The sequence below is a fragment of the Gasterosteus aculeatus genome, chromosome 4 (genome assembly GCF_964276395.1).
Source record: "Gasterosteus aculeatus chromosome 4, fGasAcu3.hap1.1, whole genome shotgun sequence".
NCBI classification, from domain to species: domain Eukaryota; kingdom Metazoa; phylum Chordata; class Actinopteri; order Perciformes; family Gasterosteidae; genus Gasterosteus; species Gasterosteus aculeatus.
Genome location: NC_135691.1, coordinates 31595109 through 31619977, shown reverse-complemented (window position 1 = coordinate 31619977; position 24869 = coordinate 31595109). Strand labels below are relative to the sequence as shown.

The 24869-nt window shown below is 47.3% G+C and overlaps 1 protein-coding gene across 2 annotated transcripts; it reads right to left on the bottom strand.

Moving 5' to 3' along the window:
• Positions 1–15020: 15020 nt before the first annotated feature.
• Positions 15021–23694, bottom strand: tspan11 (tetraspanin 11). Of its 2 annotated transcripts, XM_040173155.2 has the most exons (9): positions 23552–23694; positions 22233–22340; positions 20625–20816; positions 19122–19196; positions 18346–18450; positions 18012–18170; positions 17836–17922; positions 17141–17264; positions 15021–15914 (listed from the first exon to the last, which is right to left on the bottom strand). In XM_040173155.2, exons 2-8 carry the CDS (start codon positions 22317–22319, stop codon positions 17187–17189), a joined length of 783 nt encoding a protein of 260 aa, XP_040029089.1. In that variant the 5' UTR covers positions 22320–22340; positions 23552–23694; the 3' UTR covers positions 15021–15914; positions 17141–17186. The 2 variants fall into 2 exon arrangements, with proteins under 2 accessions (XP_040029089.1, XP_040029090.1); XM_040173156.2 differs by lacking the exon at positions 17141–17264.
• Positions 23695–24869: the final 1175 nt, after the last annotated feature.

Here is a 24869-nt window from a genome sequence, read left to right as displayed (position 1 = left end):
CATCCTCGGAGAAACACGAGCGCACTTGGTGACAGAGATGGTGAGTGCAGAGTGTCAAAGATGTTTGAGCGCGTCCATCCGACCCCGGGTCGTAACCGACCGGGCCGTCTGGAAATAGCGCTTCTCAACCGGCCTTTGGTGTCTCCTCGTTTTACACCCGCGTGAGCGACAGTCCCACCTGACTGAAATTCACAGGGTGTTAATATACCCTCACTGAAAACAAATAAAGGCTCGGTGAGCTTTTGTGTGGGTCACGGGTTTAAGGTCTTGTGGTGGGTTTTTTTTACCAGAAGGTGCCGCAGTCAGTCATCCTTGTCTACTAGCGGAGGCGATTCCCCCCCCCCCCCCCCCCCCCCATTGCCGGAGTTTTTTTTGGTCAGTCGCGGACAGCAGCCGCCACATCTGTCCCCGTCCCCACCCCACGGACATCAGCCGGCCGTGTTGCAACATCTGTACGGCACCTCGCCAAATATGTAAAGAGACACATGCCACATCTGCAGCATTCACAACAACTGTAACTCATCCGTTTGAAGATCAGTATGTGGAACACATGCCTGTCAGTCAACCCCCAGAAACCAGGAGAGTTACAATCGGAGTGCTGCCCTTCCTGCAACCAGCACAAAAATACCAACGCGTCTCCCCAATGCTGCTAAACTTAGTGATTTGGGGGAGGAGGAGGTCAAGGTTCGGAAGGGTCAAAATGGCCCCCGTCATTGGACACATCTGTCAGGAAAGTATTTTTTCTGTCCTTACATCTTGGTCTGGTGTTTGGAGTTACGAGGGCCTCTGGTACAGGCAAACACGGCTCGCGTGCAAATCATCGGAATCCAAACAAAGACTTAACAGGTTGTCGCTGCATCAAAGGGGCTCTCAAATCGCCACTCATGAAGAAGAATTTGGAGACGTTCAGTGGGGAAATATGCTCAGCAGACCCTTTTCCATTGCGGAGCACACTCAAATAAAAAAGGGGGAGTATTTAACTTTCATGTATGGCAAAAATCTGCTTCGCAACCGTCTTTCCGTCAGAATTTTAGGACGTGCTTTTGATCACCTGCATTGATGCATCCCTGTTTTACGCTGTTGGTGTCGTGGGTGGCGGGAAAATTCTCGCCAGCCACTATTTTGAGATCGCTCCGAGACGCCGGTGAGACAGAGTCTTTCCAGTTGGGGGGGGGACTGGTGGGTCGCACCCGCTTGAATTCCTTTCCCCTAGTTTGGGGAATGACCCCGTGACCTTTGCCCCACAAATCTTCAGGTCCACAGGAACTTAACTGCAGGAGTCCGAGACGGGCCATCCGCCGACGGCACGGGCCTTTGGAAGAGAAGAAAAGGAGGGGGGGGGGGGGGGGGGTTCTTGTTTTCTCGGTCACGTTCGGTAACCTGTTGCGCTGCCGTTGTGCTGCTCGTTTGTCATGCTGGCCCGTTGTTGTTGACAACGGGGGGGGGGTCAAAAATCGAATCAAAACATACACTGTTTATGGTGTATATTTGTTCTAAAAACCGCACCAAAGTGAACTTAAGCAAAGCAAGGAAATTGGCTTACTTCCCCTTGTTCCTCTCAGATACGTCCAGGGTTTAAAAACAAACACATGGAAGTAAGATAAGATAAAGCTCTATTGATGCCAAGCAAAATAGTTGGAAATGTGTAAATGTGAACATAAAACCACCGGGTCAAAATCCATCACACAGCTGTCCAGCTGGCTCAGAAGTAAATCTGCTTTGCTTTGTTATGCGTCACCTCCCCTCACTGTGGAAGGAAATTTATCGACCCTGGAGCTTGTGTTTTTTTTACCTACACCCCTCACTCGATTCACCTCCAGCGGTCGCTCCCACTCACGCCCACTCGCTATCGCCGCGTCTCCATCTCTCTCCGTGTCCCTCACATGCTGCCGCAGTCAAGAGTATGAAATCCCTCCGTCAGAGAAGCGGGGGGGACTTCACTGTCAATGGCATCAGACAGCCACGAAGAAGGCCGTAATTAAACAACTCAAGCTCTGGTAATTACCCTACAGTGGCCCTAATTACCCCATTCTCAGGGTGATTACAGCCTGCAGTGGGAGGGGACCAACTACTGAAAAGGGGGTAGGAATGATTGCAGCAAGGGAAATCGTGGGCCTTTAATCCAGTGCCATTGTGGAAATGGAGGAAATGAGAAGGTGCATTGACACAAAAGGACCATCTTGTTTTTGTAGGGTTGAGGAAGACAGAACAGTGTGTAAGTAGGAAAACAAGCTACGTAGGACAGGTAGTGTGAGAAAACGACCGCAGAACCCTTAAGTGGGTAAAGGGGCAGCAGGATGTTGCTGTTTGGACCCTCTGAGTAAAAGGCTTCGTGCCTTCCGAGCAAAAGCTGTTCACGCCGATGTACCTCACGGCTTGAAAGTGTGCCAGGAGGTTACGGCCTATCGCGTCCATCCTGTTCTGCTCAGGAGTGTATCTTACACAGATCAGCGCGTATCCTCTCTGTCTCAGCAGTTTTAATACAAGAGGGGCTATGCTGCTCTAAGCACATCGCTGACTAGGGGGAGGGATCGATGCTGCGCTCCAACAGACACTGGTGTGTCGATTCAGCACCAGGCCAACGGGACGAGGTAAAACGGGAAAGAATAAAGCGCCGCCGACTCTTAGGAACTTGTGGCATCCTTTTGTGAAGGTGAGTTGTTTTATTGCTCGCGGAGACCCTCGGGACCACTGGCCTCGTCCTTCAGCGGAACAATGCAGTAAGGTGAGCCGCGCTGCACCACAGAGGCAGATGCACCCAAACCTTTGGGTGTCGTAAAGTAGGACATTTTGGTTTTTATATTTAAAAGAACTGTTGAACTGATCTAGAGGTGTTGGCAAAGCACAAAGAAACACATCAACGTGTCAACGAAGGCAGGGATGGTGGCGAGCTAACATGATGACAAATCTGCTTTGTAACGTTTTTTTGAGGAAGGAAATGGTTTCGTACGACCCCTAGGAAACACAGTGCACGATGCGCCAACGAGAACTCAAGGCCACCTTCAAGTAATCACTTATACAAGCGCTTCCTGACTCCGGAGCGATGACACGTCACGGTGGCTGCGTGGACCACTAGCTCATCAGCGCCCCCCCCCCCCCCCCCCTCCCCGTACTCAACACGCTGTGGCATTTACATCGATTCCAAAGCGCATTTAACACTGTCGTCGAGTCTTTAATAGTCAAACGGAACATCGCTTACAGTAATGCACACCCAACCGGTCGACGAACTTACGCCAACCTCAATAGGAGATGTTTCATTTGGACCACAGAAATGTCAATTTCCAGAACAGACACGGAATTCTCGAGCATTTCACAGGATACGAGAACACGCCCAGCACCTTTGTAGCCGTAACAGGGATTGATTTTGCCATAGCAGCGGTACGACGTCATTAGCATGCATTTGGCATTATTTACACGTGGATCCGACCGGGACATCTGCTATGTGTTGAGTGAGTGAGGTGGGGGGCATTTGAGTGAGCGCGCGGAGGACCCTGATTGATGTCGCACACGGCGGAAAGGTCCCGGCGGTCCCATTAGCGGCTACAGCCTGCATTACTGTCTGAACCAGTCAGGCATGATGGAGGACTGCTCGGGCCGCCACAGCCATCGGTAAACCCGCCCCGTCTACGAAAACGACACACGGGGACAAATGAATCCCATGCAGGCACTTCCCAAATGAACAATGGCTGAAACCAGAGACCCGCTGTGCTTTAACGCACCCCTCAGCCCTTGTGAAATCGCTCCCATTGCCAGTGGAACGCGCATTTGGTATTCATCAGAATCAATATCGTCTTTCACGGCCGCCGATGCTTCTCAGGCACAACACCTCTCTGGGGTTTAATAAAAGAGGACTGCTTCACAATATTTACATGACAACACGGCATGATATTATGTACGTAGAGCAGGTTCGGTGCGTTGTTTTGCTACGGCGGTCCAGATGTAGGGTTTCATTACTTTTTCTCCTGGGTGAGCAACGTTATTGGCCTTCTTCACAGGTGTGACACGGATAAGATATGAATCACAATGCCTCAAAAAGGTCACCAACATATAAATGTCTTCAGCGCAAGTAAATGCCCCACTAACTAGAAAAGAAAGTTACACGGAGAAAAGGTCAGTGTTGAACGTACCCAATTCCAGTAGCCTTTGGCATGTCTGAATTACCCACAAAGCCCAAAGGACCACGCCACATGTCGCACTAGTGCTCTTAAACTCAAATCAAAATGTCTCTGGCGGTTTACAAAGCTCCCTATTCGACTAGACCCGACCATAAAGTAAAACAAAAGGCTTCTTATACCCAACGGGTGCGTCCCTTGACCCCAAAACACCTCATACATGACAACAGCACGCTGATGTGTTTATAGAAAGAAAAAAAAAAAGTGCCCTTTCAATCTCATTACGCTCATCCCTGCAGCACCCAAAGGCTTCTCATCTGACAATGAGGCTGTTTGTAGAGAGCCGACTGGGGATTTTAGATGACATAATTGTGATGAATGTGCAACTCCACCAAGACAAGCAAAGGCGGATATTTAGGATTCCACAATAATTGAATTAAGACGTGACAAGATATATCTTCTGCTCTGGCGTGTTTTCTTTCGGGAGCTTTAGTTACAAAGAATCAACACACCCGGATACGTAAACGTATTCCTCTGTTTACTCTGAATCTCATTGGATGAAACTTTTTGTGGTGAATGTAAAATTCTACGTTCCCATCCTGCACGTGGTTCCATGTTTCAAGACACACACAAACTAATATGGGCATGTGACTTTGCATGCATGCATGCCTGCATGTGCACATTGTAAGTAATTAACTATGTGACACAGATGCCTTTGTGAAATTGCTCTGCAACATAATTTAATCAGCAGGACTCATGCTTACATCCGACGACATCAAAGAGGAAGGAATGCTTGTTACAGAGGCCCCGATGATAATCTGAACTCCACTCCTCCACTGGGGAATAAGGCCACCAAGTCATGCCAGTCATGCTCTTTGTGCATGTGGCGCAACCGAGGCCGGTTTTCTTCATCACCAGCGAGGTTCAAGGGAAACACAACTGCACAGGTTCATCGCTACACCCAGAAGGCGCGTTCAATTCAGCCAGAGGACGCACACTGCAAACATTAACTCCAATCGCAAAGAACGTGGCAACTTCGAGACTACTTTCAACACTATCGTAAATTCACTCCAACGATGCTACTGGCGGCCGCTCTCTCTCTCTCTCTCTCTCTCTCTAAGCCTCTGGCGGACAACAAGGAGAAGGCCGAAGTGGACAGCGGCGGCGGTAATGAGAACGGATAGCTTCTTGGCTGCGCCGCCTCGGCCCCCATTGATCACGTGGCTGCGGAGAGCGATGGAGCGCCGCGTGCGTTGTAATTCTGCTCGGATCCATTCCAATTTGGCTCTGTATTGATAACTTCTCCCCTAGAACCTGTCGGTTTGTGTGTGTTTGTGCATGTTACGGTGCAGTTAAGGGTAAACACCTGGCGAGGCATCCATCATTTCTGCAGCGGGTGGATATAATTGGGAGACATTTATGGATGCATTCATGACGGCTATGTGTGTGTGTGGCATTGTGTGCCGGTGATCACTTGCAACTGAAGGCTATGTCAATACGTGTATTAATGGTGACTCCGGGGCAAACAGCTGACAAATGAATTATTTAAGTTACTTCAACGCTCGGCTGGCCCGGGGGTCCGTCGCCATCGATCAGAGTGACCACGAAGGATGCTGAGGTGGCGAAGGCGATGGGGACTTCATCTTTGATGGGGACTTCATTGTACGTATGGCCCCAGTCTCCAACCCATCTCTCAATGCGTTTCTCGAGGTGTTTTGGCAAAGGGTCACGTTTGCTTCCACACGGTTACCCTGCACTGTTCCCCCCCGTCCTTCTGTCCTTTGGACGAGTACGCGCCTCACAAATGTCGTCCAAGTCAGTCGAAGCATTAATCTGTATGAGGGCTGGGGCCCAGTGACTCTCCAAAACAAACCTTGTCTTGTTGAACTGTTGAATGGTAGAAGCTTGGCAGAGCTAGAGGAAACTACGAAGTATGAATTTGGTGTGTTTTCCTTTTTTCTTCACGCATGCAGGGGTAGTGCAGCGGCAACAGTGGGGTCTCCAGTGGGAAAATATCAGCAGCATTATGGAGTGGGCTTGAGCCTGCCATCACTGTCAATGAGAGGAAGAGGCCTGTCAGAGCGCACAAAAGGGGAGAAGACACAATCCCAGACAAAGAACAACGCGAGGGACGGAGGGAAGGAGAGAGGAAAAAAGAGAGAGAGGGGGGAGAAACAACACGTGAAGAAGCGAGGGACGGACAAAGGGAGGGATTAAAAAGCATTCCAATTAGAAATGGAGGAGACAGGGAAGACTTTAAGACGAGCGCTGATGAGAGACTTAGATAAACCGCCACAGACACACCGGCATATTGAAAGAGATGGAGAAAAGATAGTGAGCTAGAGAGAGGAAGAGAGGAAGACAAAGATGGAAAGACAAAGCACCAGCAGAAGAAGGCGCCGGCCGGAGAGAAATTAATTAATGACTTTCCAGAACGAGGCGGGGAGGAACAATAGCGAGAGAGAAAGAGAGAAAAAACACAGACAATAGGAGTCTAAATTAGAAGAAAGGGTGAAAAACGTCCTGTCAAAATGGCACATCAGAGTCTGCATGTGGCATCACTTGATAAGACGAGTCTTTGCCACCTTCCATGCTGGCACCCCAGAGTACCCCCCCCCCCCCACCCCCACCCCCGTCCTCCCTCCCCTCCCCAACCATCTGCGCCACACAAACACACCGAGCTGTCCGTCAGCGGCTCTCGCTCTCGCGACTACGCCGGTTTAGTGACATCAGCCCGGAGTCCGGCTCCCGATGACAACAAGGGGCGCCCGGATCGGTGACATCACCAACCCCGCGAGGGAAGAACGCCAAAGGCAGTCAGCAGTGGGCGGCAACCGTAGCGACCTAAGGGTTATTCTGGACGGGGCACACGGAGAAGCAGAGAGAGAGAGAGGAGCTGATTGACTGACTTCACAACTCATAAAAAAGTTCCGCCCTGCTGCCTCTTGCCCCCCACCCCCACTCCTCCCTCCATCTTTCCATCCGAGGCAGCCGGCTGTGAACAGCTGTGGGCATTCGAGTTTGGCTTACACACCAGCCAGCAGGGTGGCACCCGCTGGCCCGGGAGTGACTGACATCTGACAAAGAGCAAATAGGCGTGGAACACGTGGTGGCAAAGTTCAACGCGCGGATGAATGGCAAGTAGAAATCCGCTCGCCGAGAATAGAACCCGGTGTCCACGGGGACGGCCCATTGACGCCTGGGGAGGACATGTGGGAAGTGATGGTGAGGGAGCACGCTTCGGTTGCAGCCGTTCAGTTCAGTAATGCCGTGTGCAACACTTTATCAATGAATGGATAACCTGCCTGCAAAGAGAATAGTGAAACACAATCATTTGTACAATTTGGACAGAAGGCTGGAAACGGATTTCGAGATCCCAAAAAAATATGGAAAAAAAATAAAACCAAAGCCAGCAGGGGGAGAAAAAAAAACTGAGGATGGATTAAGTGCAGGAGCAAAAGAGTTGGAGATGACGTTTTAAATGGCTGTAAGCCATCCTCAATCGGCTCCGAGACACACACACACGCGCGCACGTGAAAAAACACACACGATGACCGATAACAATCCTGATATCAGGTATAGTTCTTGCTCGGCCGGGTAGTTTATAGGAGAAGCTACAAGAGTTCTTGGTCGGCCCGGGCAGGTCTCCAAAAAGCTTCGGCGGGCTTTGATGAGGTGTCCTGTCACGATGTCAACCTCTCGAGCTCACCTGGGACCTCCCTCACTCTTCACAACTCCTGGCTGAGAGGAGGGAGGAGGGGGGGGGGTGTATAACCTTTGCTTCACACTTCTCCTCGCTCGTTCCCTGACCTTGAACTGTAGTCAAATAAATAACAACAACAACTCAGATATGGTTGAGTTCTCTTATCTCTCCTCCTCCTCCTCCTGCTGCTGCTCGCTGGCTGTCAGCAGGTTAAAAAATGGCTGTGCACTATAGCGAGGGAGAAACAATTACTCATGGCGCAGGCCGAATAGACATTAGGAGCTCTGTACTCCTCTGCGATGTCAGGCCCATGTGTTTCTAATTAAACGGTGCACTGGAGGAATTATGAAAGCTTACGATTGCATAATGAACCCCGGCAGAAATCTGCATTCAGTGGTTGAAACAAATTCAAATGGAAGCGTGTTAATAGGTGTCCGGGAGAAGCAATCCCTTCTTTTCTTTTCTTTTTGTTTTGAGAGGGGAGATTTCTGGATTATATATTAAGGAGGTTTTTAAGATATTTACTGCATTTGGAAAATCTGAAAAACAAGATCAAGTAATTCATTCCCGCTGGGACTTTCGCGAGGTTCTTTCTATTCAGCCGAGACAATTCTGCCTTCAGATTCCGTTTCTGTGCTTGTGTAATGATCACCAACACCTACCCTGTTTTCCTCCCGGCCAGTGTTCCTCTTCCATCACACAACAGCAGTTGGCCGGAGACGGAGACGGACACACGGGGTGGTTGTCGCTCGCCAAATGGAGGCACGTTCGTCCCCGCACAGAGAGACACTTCTGTGACAGACGTCGCGTCAGCTTTTTTTTTTTGTAAGAGACATCCCACATGAGGACGCGGGGACGCACGCGCACGCTAAAATCCCGGTCTCCATGGTGATTGTTTTAGTGCCCATGTGAACTTGATCCCCCCCCCCCACCGCATCTGTTTTTGTGTTCGTTCTCTGTGTAAAAAAAAACAAAAAAAACCATAATGACTTATTCATAACCCCACAAGATAATTTTCATTTCCCACACAGACATTCTCCGAGCACCACAAATGAGCACAATAAATACCCAGAATGCAACAATAAGAAATAAGTAGGCCTACAGGGAACAAAAGAGCTGCTGAATCCCTCGTGTGGAACACAATGTCTCGTTTCGGGGAGGATGGCCGAAGCCACACGATTCACGCTCGTCATGTCGGCCCACCGCCGCTCAGTCCACGTTTCAACGTTTTACGCCTTCCAGCAGGCAGGGAGTCTGGAACGGCAAATGCCTGCCCAACCGCCCCCCCCCAAAAAACAAACAAACGACCATTTGGATCACAGAGTCCACCTGGTGGACGAAGAGGAGCGCTTCACCCTGATGCCAGAATATGGCCGTCTCTTTCACCAAAGGCCACATCTCGGTTTGCAAAGAGTAATATGAGGCGTGTGTGTGTCAGAAACAGTCCCCGCCTGCCATGTCGGCCGTGGATCCTGTGGTAAGGGGTGAGAAGCGAGCGTCCGTGTGTCTGTACGACGCTCGTGCTCCTTTCAGAGGGGTGCAGAGTTTCCCCTCACAAGGACCCCCAATCACACACTCGCGGTCAAGAGCTTCGATGAAACTCACCACCCCCCCCCCCCTCCCCCCCCGGCCACACAGAAGAAACAGCTTACGTCTGCGAGGGACGTCTAAACACCAAACCACACTCCAAGGTCAGACCGCCAACGAGCCTGTGAAGCTTACAATTCAAATCACGTGAGCGGGGGGGGACAAAAGAGAGATTTGACGGTGAAAGGTGAAAGAAGACCACGGGAGGGATTTTAAATGCATCATTCAAACGGAGGGGTTTTGAAATCAGCTGCGGGTCAGTCTATGAACCCAGGAGCTCGATCCCAGAATGGCATCACCTGCAGGGCAAATAATGATAAAGATTTCCAGAGATCACTCATGAATGAACCGTCTGGGATCGCAGGGCTGCTCTGCAGTGTGTGAAGGGTGAAGAGCAGGACTGCAGCTCCTATTAGTCAACCAAGAGTTTTAGTCCGTCAGTCATTTTTCAAGCATTTCGAAAATGTAATCCTGTTTACCGGAACCATTAAATCACCTTTTCTAACAATCAGAATAGTGAAAATCATTAAACCAGAACCCATCTTTCTTAATAAATGACTTCAGCCTCTAATCATCATATTTGCAGATGTTCCGCAGCCGGGAAGGGAAATCATGTTAACTCAATGAATCCTGATTTATTGAGACACTTTTCCTCCTCGTGTTGAAAAGGGATATCCAGATGTAAAGACCTTATAGCTCCCGCAGCTGCACACCTTGAGGCCCGACCGGCACCTTTTCCGTCCTCCGAGGACAAAACCCGGAGAGCCGTGCGAACAAACAGGATCACCCTCCCATTGGAAAACCATCCAGTGTTTGCGTAAAGCCGCCTCGCAGCTTCGGAAAAAGCTTGAATTACATCCAAGGCGGAAGATGAAGATGAATAGCTGGACTGCGCTGCTGCCGTGAGACTGTCAAGAGTTTCAGTTTTTTGCAAACACACGATTCCCCCCGGTTAGACGCGGCATGTAGGAAATCCATACGCATGCTTTATACACTTCTCGATTCATTAGAAGGTATTTTAAGACTTGAACACGGGATACTTTGCGCGATGATGACCGACATGAACGATGACAGATGCTGGAGAAGTTGATGAAGACAAATCGTTGCATGGAACGTTACGACGAGCTGTAGGTCTGCATTAGGGGGTTGGTAATACGCCAAGATATTACATGTCAAAACTATTTTAAACAAGGAGAGATGTCAGGAAAGCCAAACATAGTAACATGGATTTCCTGACAGTGGTGCCGTATATTTTATTCCGAAACAAAAAGAAACTATTGGGGAAAAGAAAAGTCCTTCCTCAAGTGGAAGAGAAAACTTCTAAAAAGGCTTTTTACCGGCCGATGAAGTTGCCTCCAGACACGCAGAAATGCCAAACAGAAAATGAGTCATTTAGCCAAAACTCTCTATAAAATTTGATGCATTTCCAAAGTCCAAACATCCTTCTGCTCCGCTCGGACAAATTCACCATCTGTCTTTATTGCCTGCATGTCGACTCTCGGGGCCGATGGCGCTGTAATGGCGGCGCGCCTCGCGTTGAAGTGTTTACTTCCCTGAAGGGCACTCGAGAGCCTGTTTACTGATTACGGAGCCTCCTTATCCGCCCCTGCGTCCGCGCTCACCGCCGGGTCAAGGTCGTTCCCATGCGCTCTCCTCCATGCTATCAATCTCAGGGGAAGGGGGGGGAGCAAGACTTCCTCTCACGCTATTTATGTTTCCCACCGTGATTTTGTGCCAATGATAAATACTCTTCTGCCGCCGAAAAATATGATGTCCGCTTGTTCATCTTTCGGAGCGTAAAACAAACACAGGTTGAAGGAATAATCTATTTACACAAGTCTTATCCCTTCTCGGCACGCAGAACCACGCGCCGGTTCTCATTTCTGGAAAAACAGGGTTTTTCATGGTCTTCGTTGGCCGGTTGTGTAGATATTGTGTAGATATTGTGTAGATATTGTCATGCGGACATTGCACAGGTAAAGAAGCACGGGCCTCAGTTATGCGCACATATAATCCCAAAAAAAGAAAAAAGACAATGTGCTTTTCTCATGAAATTGTATTTTTGCAAACCGGTCGTTGCAGTTTTTATGTTTGAGCTTTTTTTTTTTTTTGAAACACAAAACACTATAAAGCCGAGTTTATCTTTGCACATTCTAAATGACAGATCAATGCAGGGCGCGGAGACGGACTGCAGCCAGCCTGTAAAAGTTTACAGACTCCAACCCGCGCTTTAAAAACAGAACCAGCCCGTATGAATTACAGTGTAACGACACCGTCAGTGGACGCCGACGAAGCCACGTTAAACTACAGACACTTGAAGCATGCAACCCAATAGGCCTCGTTGGGCCCCGCTGCACCACATGGAAGCGCCGCGGCGTCCGATCGGGGGGGTGGTGGGGGGGCCCCGTTCCTCCGACCCGACAAGACGCCCGCCCGTCCTCGACACGGACGGGACTGCAACGTATAGCACGTCCAATCGCGTGGGCCGACAACAAAACGGGGTGCCGCCTCGTCTCCTGCCGCCTCGTCGCTCCCCGCTGCGGTGTACCTGTGCCGGAGGTGCAATGCGTCACGGCGTGGCCCGGTGACCCCTGCGGCCGGACGCGCCATCTGGTTGGTATCAATCAACACCCTCATCAGCATGACGCTCGTCATCATCATCAGCAGACAAACAGGCTTTTGAAAGGCCGTCTTGAAACACTTTCTAAAAAGGTTTGTTTCCATCTAAACTCACTCTCCCATGGACAAAAGGAACTCCTACACACACAGTGAAACACAAATACACACACGGATTCAGAAACCACAGCTTTCACAACTGTGGGGGGGGGGCATTAAGGGTCCAGGGTATGCAGTCATAGCTAAAAAGAAAAGTGGTTAGCTGTCAGTAGAAACCATAAAACCAAAGCCGCCATGTCTTCCTTTAACAGACCATATGGACATGATGGGGCTTTTCAGAGGGGACGTTCACTATGAAGCCGGAAGTTGAGTTCATGGTAGGTCCATTTTTGGATGGTGAAGTCAAGCTTTGTCTGCTTGCTAAACCTAAATGCAAATTGCATTATTATTTGCAAGTCGCTGATGAAATGATTCATCAATGCAGAAGAAAAAGAAGGTACAAAAAGAAGAAAAAGAAACAGTTCAGTGAATCATTTCACAACTCCTGTTTATCTTGCGATCTCCTACGGCTCGACCTCCAGGTTGTGAAACGCTGATTTAGGACTTGCACTTATCCTGAAACCCCCGCAGCCGCACGTATAGGAAAACAAATAACTAATGAAGACTAATTTGCTGTGAACAAAATAAATCACATTGCTTTTGCAAATACACTCAAGGAGGAAGCTAAATGACACCTGGCTTAAAGTAGCGTAAGAAGCAGCATCTACCTAAATGTCAGGTTGTTGTTTTTTTAACCAGGTAGGACGAGCAGGTTTTCTATTCAAGCTGACGGCGCTCGTCTTCAGGCTCCCAAGCCTTGAACATATTTGCACACGCCAACTTCTTCTCCACACCTTTGATCCCTGTACAAATCTGTCACACACATTTACGGCCAAAAGCCTCTGCAATGTGCTGCAGGCCGGCTGCGCGTCCTCGTCGAGGTGAGGCAGAGTACCAAGTGTGGAGACCAGTCTCTGACGAAGAAAGAGTTGTACTCTGGAATCGCAAAATGTCATATTGGAAAAAGGATTAGTCCAAACCTCTGGTTACGCTGTTGGAGCCACTAGATGGTCTGCGGTTTAAATAAAACGGTCTACAATGAGAAATAAATTCATGCACCAGTTTGTGCACACATAATTAAGCCCACTATTTATTTTATTCAGTCTCAAGTCCCCTCCTAGATCCCTTTAATGGCTGAAACTGACATTCAACCAGACCTCAACGAACGTTTGTTTGTGATTGAGAAGGAAATAAGTTCAAAGTCCCGCTCCAACTGTGAGTGTTGATGTTATGTGCAGGTTCACGAGGCCGCGGGCGGCTCCGCTAAGCTACGATGGCCCCAGACAAAGATCCAATGGCCGGACACTGATGTAATCCCAGTTAGATCTTAATGCAGACACACGGGTGCACGCACACACACACACACACACACACACACGCTTTTTTTTTTTTTTTTTTCAAGAATGAATCGTCCGCCAGACGTGTGCAACTCCAGGCTCGTTGCATTCGGCACACGGCGTGTTCAAGTAATCCTTTCCCACACATGCATTGTGCCAAAAGGACACACATGTTGAACACAGGTGCACTGACTGAGCAAATAGCCGCTTCACGCCCCCCCCCCCCCCCCAAAAAAAAGCAGCTTTTTACGAGCAAACCGACACAGAAAGCACGCTTCCATGCTGGAAAAGTACACGTGTACGTTCATTTAGGATTTAGAGAAGCGCACGAGCACATTGTGCGGTTGCAGTCAGCAGATTAGTGACATTTCAACGCGTGTCCGCCCATTTTTAAATTTCGCCCCACACGTTTTGATCTCATCAGTATCAGTGTGTGCCCTTTATCTTCTTCCTGCCTCGCAGTGTGTGTGTGTGTGTGTGTGTGTGTGTGTGTGTGTGTGTGTGTGTGTGTGTGTGTGTGTGTGTGTGTGTGTGTGTGTGTGTGTGTGTGTGTGTGAGACATGTGCAGGGAAATGGGAGCCATCCTCCGCAGGCTGATGACAAAAAAGGGCCTGACAGACTCTACGGGCTCACTGGAGACAATCTGTTGGAGAACATCCAAACTCTCAGAAAACGTTCTGCCCTTCCTCCTAAATGGGAAACGGTGACAACTTGCTCCGAAGCGACGGTGTCTTGTAAGAAAAGGCTGCCCATCAATGAGAAATATATAACGCACAGCCATTAAACAGTGTTTCATATAAGGAGACTTTGCCCTAACAAGACCCTGAAACCACAGAACTTCCCTGGCACTGCGAAACAAATGAATGCGGTTCGAACTGGGAAGCCTCCCAGATTTTTTCGCAGGGTTGTGGGAGACTCCACACGATACAGTTGCCTACACAATGTTCTCTACTGAAGCCCACACACGTCATGATAATGTAACGTAACCAAATCGACCTGGGATCTCACTCCGGCTTACATTACTGCATTACCGCAAGACATTCACATTGTGAATACAAAGGGGTCCGATCCAAACACCGACAGTTTTGAAGAGGGACCTGGAATTGGACACGTGTAAAAGAGCGAGGACCAACTTGACACTGCAAGACTATCTGGCGAAAGGAAAAGCCACTGTGGAGGTTCGGATGGGACCCGACTGGCCTGCTTGGTTCAGCTTAAACAAAACGATGACCTGCCTCTATTGGATGGAGAATCTTTGTCTCCCTCTTGTGGTTAATGATGAGAGTGACAGGGCCTTCCCATGACTAGGTACATGAGGAAGTGACATACGGTCTAATCGTAAAGCCGTCTAAGATAATTATATTCTTACGAACACCTATATTGAGACGGCATATTTGTGTCACTTTATAACCAGTCAAACAGACAACAGCAACAATAGAAAGAGCAGTGAGATGTGAAGTCAATTTCTACTCTGTACGACAGCGGTGTGTCTCTATGGATGAAACTTTTGAATCCATAAGTAATGTTGGTTAATTTAATATGTATGATTAACTTAAGCATCACGCATTAAGCTAAAGAGCTGTTTTTAATGCAATTAAAAATTCTTAAGCTTGGTCACAATTGTGTAGATCTTAGATATTACCGGTGCCAACCACTAGGTGGAGACATACATTCAAAGATCTAGCAAACCAATCGACGGAATGACTCATCTTCTCATTTACGTCTTCATGTGACTTTTTCATAACTATCGTGGCCTTTAATATTCAGTGTTTCTATTATCGGGAGTGAGGACACACCTACAAATAAGATCATAATCTACTTTCCATTTGCTGTTATTTATCACAGTGCGTCGTCAGCTCCCTTTTAAGATTTCAGGCACGCAATTAATACATAATGATTTACCAGCAGGAAGAGGCACAGAGGTGTTAACCAAATATATGAACAGAAATGATCTTTCTTCGTTGGCAGTGACACCTTTGAGAACGGTGCCACTGCATAGTCAAGAACAGGAATGGAATATATACATATAAATCTCTGCACAGGGAAGAGATGACAAATCAATCTGGATCATTGTTAGTTCAGCACAGTAGAATGCATTTGGAGTATGTATGTTCGTATGCACGTCCATTTATTTTGTACCGCGCTAACTAAAGCATGCATCTAAGCCAAGGCAATGATGCACACGGACGTGTTCTTCCAGATTGAAGCCGGGTCGGTAAAGGCCACAGTTAGTTTCCGACTGCGAGGCGGGTGACCAGGAACGTGTCTGTGCACTTGGCTTCAATCAGCCGGTCGGAGTTCAAGATGCAGAGACTGAAGTCTGAGTGTTAGCGGGCTCATTGTTCCATCTGCCGGTCGAAGATGGTGCATCGGGGGTGTCGGGGGGGGGGTCTGGTGTGCTCAGTAAGGTTCCATTTTGATCCTGCGGTACAAGCAGCTGGTGAACACCATCCCACAGACCTAAAAACAGGAGGCGTCAAGTCAAAAAGTGCTGCTCCCCGTCACCGTGGAAGACTGCAGGGGGCCTGTGTGCTACAGACTGCGAGGACAGAGAGGGGGTTAAAGGTGACTGGGGAGGACTGCCGGTAGAGCTGGTTACCATGGTGATGGCAGTAGTCAAGCAGCCATGCAACACGTGTGTGTGTGTGTGTGTGTGTGTGTGCAGGCTTGCACAAACAGATACAAAACAAAGTGCTGGAGTCAAAAAGAACACTTGTGCACAAATATTCATCACAAAGCAAAACCAGTGCACATAAATACCAAATCAAATTGCTCAGAAAGTTTGTTCATGAAGACATTTGATCAGATGTGGGAATCTTTTCACACAGAACCATAAATCCGAGATGATTACAGAATCGCCGTACTTTTCCATACGAAGTGCAGAGGAGGAATAGACATTGATCACTGCTAGCGCCACTGGGCTTGATGGATAAAATCGGCAAGAGCCCAGATTCAGCCGTGGAGTCTCTAAAAGCCCTCCGAGGCAGCCGTATCGAGCGAGTCCGCATTAGCTATCCACTCAGCACGATCCCTCTTCAGGGGAGTTCCAGGGTTTTTTAATTATACTTCATCATAATCAAGCGATGGCTATGTGGTAACAATAGATTTTGGCTCAGAGAACCATAACATGAGGCTGATTTCAGAATACAGGGGATATGAAACACATCAAGGTAAAGAAAAGTTCATCATGATTCTTTGAATCATTATTATATTATACAGGTATATTTATATTTTGGGTGACAAGCAATTATTACTCTGCTAAAAATGTATATTGAACATAAGATTCATCAACTCTCATCAAATCTAAATCTATCAAAAGTGGGTAAGATAACCTTTGAATAGAACAATGAATTGGGAGAAATGGTAGTTAATACAATAATGTATTGAGTTACTGAAGTTTACTCTTGCCAGAAACTCATTGTGCAAAAGCAATTAGGTTTGATGAATTAAGCTCATACGTTTATCCCATATTTATCAGCCACAACAGCCCATAATCACCACATACAGAGCCACACTGTGCAATACACAGCCAAAGCCAGCCGGCCGCATGCGTCACACTGAGAAAAAGACCATGCAAGAACACAAACATGTTCATTTAGTGTGCGTGCAGTTGACAGATTTCACATTTATCACAGAGCGGGCGGCCGCACAAGGACAAGCAAGCAGTTAGAGATCAGACTTCCAACCTTGTCTCTCCAGTTGATTAAACCACAGCGATGCTCTAGAGCTAAATCACAATGTACCGAAGTCCTCCTCCTCTTCTTTATAGAGCAGATAAATAAAGCAGGCCGTCAAGACTGCCCCGGCCAGCTACAGCAGCAACGCCACACGCACACAAGGACACACAAAGACACACAAACATGGAGACATACTGTATAATTCACCATGGACAGATTAGTGGGGCGACGCACGGCACTCATGTGGGACATTAAAATATATATACATGTATGGCCTCATTCTTAACCCCCCCCCCCGAGACCCCAAAATGAATATTACATGTCATACAGATACGACGAGGAAGAATCAATGCGGGTTTGTTTGGTTTCAAGTTTCCCACGAGGCCATTTACCAAGAGACGGTGCAGAGCAACAACTACGAAAAAAAAAAAGCCCCCCCAACATGTTCCTCATTGGCCTTTGCGTCTCTTAAAAGCTTGAGTCCATCTCCGGCCGGGACAAATCAAATAACAGCAAAGAGGGAAACCAGATAATGATGACAGAGACCGGAGTAATAAAAGAAATTTAGAGATTAGTGACCTTCGATGTCTCTATAATGGAAAGATCAAAACCAGGTGGGTCTAAAACAACAACAACAGCGCGGCTAAAAAAGCAGCACTTCCGCTTCTCCAACTACCATCTTACCTACAGTACGTTTAGCTCACCTGCAGACAAGCCACTCCTATTCCCACCGAGCCGATGACCAACAGGTGGTCGGCCAGAAACTGCTCCAGCTTAGTGATGCAACCGCCCTGCAGAGGCAAAGGCCGACAGTTCAAATCGTACAGTAGGTCGTTGCATCCCGTCGGCCAGCGAACGCTTCCCAGGGAAGCCCACTGACCTCCACCTTGTAGATGTTGGAGGGGTGGTCTCGCTTGCCACAGTGAGGGGTGATTGTCTTGCAGCAGCTGTCGGGCACCACTCGGTCTTCCGCCTGCTTGGAGGAAACGTACGCACTGGCCATCCAGTCGCGGGAGTCGTTGCTGCCGCAGCACTTGAACTGCGGAGGGAAGGATTTCACGTCAAACTGCGTTTTTTCTTCTGAGTCATTATCTAAAACATACATTATTCTATCATTTCACTGATATCATCATCATCATCTGTCATTGATGGAACTCGAGTCTGTGATTGTGGATCTAAAGAAAGGTGTGAGATATAATCTTGTATGAACATACGTCTTGCTGCAGTCTATCCACAGCCAGTGTGATGGCCTCCCTCCCTGGCTGGGCGTAGTTATCTGCCATAGTCTGGTTTAGATTCTGTTTCAGCTCCTCGCTCAGCTGGCAAAGAGCAACAAAGGGAGAGAGACGCACAAACACGCACAAACACACAGTGACATCCAGTGTGTGAGCCAGAGGAGGTGGGAGAGCATGGGAAAGAACAAAATGTGTTTTCTAACCACCAGGTGCTTAATATATTACACATGGAGTTTATCAAATTAAATCGGAATTACCGCCTGGCGGTTCAATGTTCCCACGTTTGACCAGAGAATTCGAATGAATTCGAGCTAAATTAAAACAGATTTCGCTTTGGACAAACGGGCCGGATGGACGGAAAACCGCTAAAAAACATAATAAAAATGTTCAGGAGCAAAGACAAAAAGTTAAGTAGCTGACAGCTGCAAAAACACACTGCAGGAAACGGACTGTGATGTGTGGACATGTCTGTGTGCCCTAGGACAAAGATGAGAGCCCATATCTTTAAAGTGATAATGAGGCCCTGTGGTCTGTGTCCCTGCATGGCATCTTCTCACAGACCATTCTGAGATAAGTTAACAGCGAAAGAAGGAAAAGTGGGTTTTTTTTGTCTCGTCGAGAACACACCCAGAGGGGCCGACGCAATCTGAAACATTAAACCTGGAGATTTAGTCAGCAAAACGTCCCCGCTGCCTGATGGCGCGCCGCGTTTCATTAACTAGAAGAAAAGAACACCGAGGTATTTTCCTACTTACCCTCTGGTAGTAAACGTAAGCCAGCACGCCGGCCACCAGTTCAATCACGAAGATCAGCAGCAGGCAGAAGAAATACTGCGAGGGTGAAGGAAACGGACCAATGAGAACCGTCCGCCGCTGACCCGGCTCGCTCGGGTAAAGCCTTGACGGCCGATGAAAACGACAAATCAACTGTCTCTGGGCTGCGTCTGTCACGGCAGACAGATGGCACCGCAGACAAGGAGGCCAACCAGACGGCATCTCCACGGGCAGTAGAATCGGATTTCTCTCAGTTCCATTGTGCATCATGATTAACTCTCAAACACAGCATCTCAGGAAAATCTAAATTACGCTAATTAATCATGAACCATCATTAAAGGCGTCGACATTTGTTATTGCGTTGGTTTATGGATTATATTGAGGAATACAAGAATAGAATAGTGCAGCGATGCAGTGCGGGCCCACTGGTGGCCCGCGAAGGTACTGCAGGTGGGCCGCGAGAGGTCATTTACAATAAATAAATAAAATGGTTTTAATTTTCAATTTTGAAAAGTTTGAAATTAACATAAAATTAATTATGATTTAAATTACGATTGATAATTGATAAGAAACAAAACGCACATCTTTTTGTATTATTTGAACAATGGCACATTAGTTATGTGAAACATTAATTGATGAAGCAAACAATTTAAACGAACAGATCAATAAAACAATATGGATCTCGCTCGACGCGGCTGCTCTTGTCCGCCTGTCGTTGTTCAACTAAAGGCGCCGTCAAACAAAACAAATGGTGCGTCCTCTTGTAGTATTAAAGTAAATGTATATGAGCTACGGAGAAAATGGTATACAAAACATACATTGTCGGTTAATACATTTTTAATAATCTTAAATTCTCAATCATCCCTAGTTTATGTTTTGATCAGAGTTGTGATTAAAGGTTTGCGTGGGCCGCAAAAGATTTTCAGATTTCAAATTGGGCCGCGGCATTCTTGAGTTTGGGAACCGCTGGAATAGTGTGACTAACAAAAGCACTGGTGGTTCTAGCGAAGAGCGTCCGCTCCCTCCAGGATGAGCACTACGGTTACAAAAAACGGGGAGCCGTTCCAACTTCATGCATAACTAGATGCTGCAAACGTCCACCTCTTCGGTCCTGCAAGCCCACCTGGACTCTCCCTACTGCTCCATCCGTCAATGCTGGATGGAAATCCCTATAAATAGTCCTGCGGCAGTGAACCTTAACCTCTCGCACCTGCTCCTCTCCCACCAGGGCCCCGTCTTCCGTGAAATACCGAGGACAGCAAGTTCCCAGTAAGGGCCGTTTTTGTTCAGCTTCCAGTGGTACAGTGGATGGGATCTGTGTCATGGAGCTGCACAGAGAGGAACACCCTTTGAAAATGTATCTGTCCACTCGGCGTTATTCCCTAAGCTCTAACTATTATCAGCACTTGGGCCTTACTTTCATTCGACAACACACACACACACACACACACACACACACACATATTTGGCTTCCCCGTCTCTCACCGTGGACAGACAGCTTCTCTGCTCCCGGATGACAGCGCAGCAGCCCAAGAAGCCCGTAACCACCACCAGGCCCCCGGCCAGGATGAGGATGTAGGCCGAGACGACGAAGGTGCTGGAGGCCAGCAGGCTCAAGTAGTCGCTCTTCTCCACCAGTGTCCAGATTCCTACACCCAGAACAGCTGCTCCACCCACCTGGAAGAGAAGGGAGAGAGAGAGAAGGAATGACAAATAAGAAGTGGACGTGGCCACTGTTAAACAGATAAGAGATACTGCACCTGAATCAGTTGTGTAGTAGACCAGGAAATATGTTATGAAATGGGAGACTGGGCAGATTTGATGACTTGAACATACGGAAATAAGTGTGTCATGTCAAATAGAGGGAGAAAATAATGGGATTTTACAGGGCAGGAAGTGAGTAACCGGAAGTTAGAGGAGTCACAACGTGCAACAACATGAGAAAACAATGAATGAGTGACAAGGGGCATGAGAGTAAAAAGAGGAAATCTAAAGAAAAACAGTGAGCTGTGGCCAAGCGTGAAGAACAGAATCGGGTCGGGGCATAGTGACCATTTCCTTAGGAACAATCCGGGTAAACGGACCCAGGGCGGCGTCCAGGGATCTGCTCCCGTCATCAGTTTCCAAAAGGCGGAAACGGAGGAAATGCCGCAGAGAGTCTCTGCCCTTCATCCTCCCGTTCCACTTCCGTCGAGAGCGAGTTCAACAAACTCACAAAAACACACGACCAACCAAGTAGTAATACAGAGCAATACATTTTGTCTTTTTATTTAATCCAATTAGTTAATCTGACTCCAGTTTAAAATCCAATGTAGTGTGCATGCATCAATCCAATGTGTCCAAAAGTGTTCTTAGCAAGATTAATATTGTGTACACTACTTTGTTAACAAAATATTTTTGTTAAATAGGTGGAAAACTATCAATGTCCTAACAAAAAATGCCACATAGACTGGTGGATGTTATGATAGTGCCATGTGGACAAAAAATTAAAAAAGATTGTCTAAGAATCAGTATTGAGCCAAGCCGGAAGGTAAAGCCTGATGCCGCTTCTCTCTGTAACTTCTCCCACACACAGATCTGTCTCTCTCTCTCTCGACACACACACACACACGCACAGACACACAACTCTCCCTCCTTGAGACTTTAAAAAGTATTCAAACGGTTCCCCCGGACACTCTGCACAGTAGCCGTAAGAGCATTCGCCTTCAGAAGCACATTGCGGCATCATAAACTATGGTGCCAGACAGGCCGTCTGACACTCTGTCCCCCCACCGAACACTGACAAGCCCTCAATAATCCATGACTCACTTTGGGCCGAGTCCATAGCTCAGCCTTTTAAGAGTCGGAGCTCTCCTTAATCCTCTCCCGGTTGCTAAATGGATTCTTTGCCCTAATTCCTCTTTGTCTGCAGTTTAAAAAAAAAAAGGAACATTGAGGCAATTTGACTGTGTTGCAGCTCAGCAACTTGAGCCAAAAGGGAGGCTGAGATGCCACAGTGCGAGTAGGCAGGAGGTAAATAGATGAAGATGCAAGCTAACCGTCGTGAAGGGGAAGGCGGCTTAAAAAATTAAAATGAAGAAACTCTTTAGTTACCCAGAAGAGGAAGTTGAAAACGAAGAGCAGGTACTTGAGACACACAGTCAGCCAGTCCTCCTGGTCGTCTTTATAAACCGCCGTCATCCTCCTTCGTCAAGTTCAATCCTGAAAGTGCAGATCGTTGGGTCAACGCGAGAGGGACAAAATGGCAAAATAAGACAGAAATGCACCACATGATACGTCGCTTTGCTGAGTGACCTCGGTTTTCAATACAGTAAAAACATCAAGGCACTAGCGGGAAAGACAAAACAGATTCATCAAATCCAATGTCACCTGCACTCCTCGTAACATCGCATCGATCAGACAGTAGTCGGCGACAATTCAAGTTAACTGTGATTGCTTTGAGAAAACTAGCGGAATACATCTTACTCGTTTGGTTCAGAATCACATCTCCTCGTGGTGCATCCATAAACCACATCTTTAAATTATGCATCAACAGGCCATAAACCTTTGAAATCAATGAGTTGAGCACCGTCTGAGTTGCTGTAAATAAAAAAAGCCCCGGGGAGGGAGGTACTTCGACCTATGACATTGATCAACAGCATGTCATTGAATGAATGGCAACAAAGGAAATGGCCAGTTCAGGTTTAGCTTCAGTTGATCAGGGAGTCATAATGATATAAATAATCCAGCAGGAGTCTGGTGATGCTCGAAGATACTCAATGCCTTCTAGCTTTCTGTAAAAATGTCTATTACTATAAAGTTTTCCTATTAATGGGAGCAAATTAGCATTGGATTATTTCTTCTTGCCAGTATGCACCGTGTTCTATAGAGTAGCCTATTGGGTGACTCACACGTTTGTTAACGTTAACTTTTCACTGTCTATGTCAACAAAAGTGAAAACGTCATCGTTTGGTAGCACTTTAAGAATCCCGTATTGATGGGAGCAGAAAAGCATGCATGGCATCGCAAGTTATAGCAATTTCAGAGCGCCTAAACCAGCGGTTTACGAATGACAGTCGCCTTCCAGATGCGTTCACGGACCATGTCGGATAACGTCACCCACTGCGAAGGCTTCTTCTGCGACGCACTGCTGCGGGGATGTCCGACTCTGACCGCCGCAGGTGTTCAGCGGGCTCGCGAGCAGCCCACAATTCAAGCGAACGTGCGTCTTTAAAATGATTAGGACTAACTTTGTGTCACATTTTTATTTAAATGTATTTATTTCCCCAGGACGGGGTGAGGCTCGTGCATCCTCGGCGATAAAAGACCCCGACACCTGCGTCGTTGATGCGCAGTACAAAGTTGGACAAAATGTACCTAATCGTCGACTAAACTAACGCTGTCGACTCGCTCTTTGCCTAGAACGTACTCACCTGAGCAGTGTTTGTGGTAAATCACCTCGTCGCGTGTTTTTCCCCCCGTGTAAATCGCAGAGTACGGCGCTTGCAGCGGGGGGGCGTTTTGTCCAGTCGAGCGTGTTCGACAGCAGGTTGGTGTGAGCGATGCCTTCAGGGCCCGCTCGTATGTTCAAAGTTCAACATCCTTGCTGTACTTTTTTTTTTACACTGTGAAATAATCTACCAGAAGGCAAAACGCCATACAAAAATAACATATCTTGCTTTAGATTATCTTAATTAAATATACTCGTAAGTTACCATGTTCATATTCCGCTGAAAGAGAATAAATGTGTAGTACCGTATTCATACTGTATGCCTAACTTATGTTATTTCTATGAACCTGGACAAGTAGACCCTCAATCTACAGATACACACAAATACATATCATCTATATTAACCTCCTCTAAAGAAATATCTTGTTTTGGGGGTTCCTTTTTCTGACTGTCCTTTAATGCAGCATAGTGTTAACCTGTGGAAAGGGTCACTATACCGCCACAAAGTAGCACACTCACCCACGAGCTGAATACCACCGTGCCTTGAATAGCATAACCTTGGTTACACTGTAACCACACATCCCCTGGGGAATTTTCTCAAAGATTAAATCGAGAGAGTGCAGAGATTAGAGTGAAAAGATTTGGAAGGCCGGTTCATATATCAATGAAAACGTGAAGGTCTTTTGGATTTGAATAATCAATGACTTCCGTGATTTCAAATTTAAAGATGTTGATTTGACTTTTAAACTTTGAGCATTTGTATGTTTGTCTAGAGCTGTTTCTCTTCTTCTCAGGAGTAGAAGTGTTGTGATAAGAAAGGAGAAATTAGGAACAGTCACTCAAGATTGTAAAATCATGAAATAAAAGCCCAAAGCCCAAAAGGATTTGATCAGCCGATCAGCTTCTGCTTGTGGGGCCTGACCTCTGGTGGTCACACTCGCCTGGAAGCCATAATACAGACAGGCCTCCTCAAAGAGCTTTACACGTAAGGGGTGGGAGAAGGTGGGGATGTTAACAGCACAATTGAAGCAGATAAAACAGAATGTCGGAGAGACAACAACAGATGGACAAAAAAGAGATGACATCTCAAACAGTTGGCATGATTGCCATGCATCTTGCCGCAGACAATTACGGTATCATTATATATTATCCTAACTGATTTATCCGACATCATCATCAGTCCAGAATTTGAATTTGCTGGAGGTTCCTGTAAGTTCCTGCAAAGAAATAACCTTCACATTAGCCTGTGCGGTCAAGCCAGCCTCCATTTAAAAAAAATAGTCAAGCCAGCCCCACGTTAT

What these genes read in the sequence shown, in the direction of transcription:
- tspan11 (XM_040173155.2), bottom strand. Translation starts at nt 22,319, where the DNA reads ATGACGGCGGTTTATAAAGACGACCAGGAGGACTGGCTGACTGTGTGT. An exon ending in TGGATAGACTGCAGCAAGAC is followed by an intron (nt 18,171 to 18,345) that starts GTATGTTCATAC and finishes TTCCCTCCGCAG; the next exon opens with TTCAAGTGCTGCGGCAGCAA. An exon ending in CCAACATCTACAAGGTGGAG is followed by an intron (nt 17,923 to 18,011) that starts GTCAGTGGGCTT and finishes TTGCCTCTGCAG; the next exon opens with GGCGGTTGCATCACTAAGCT.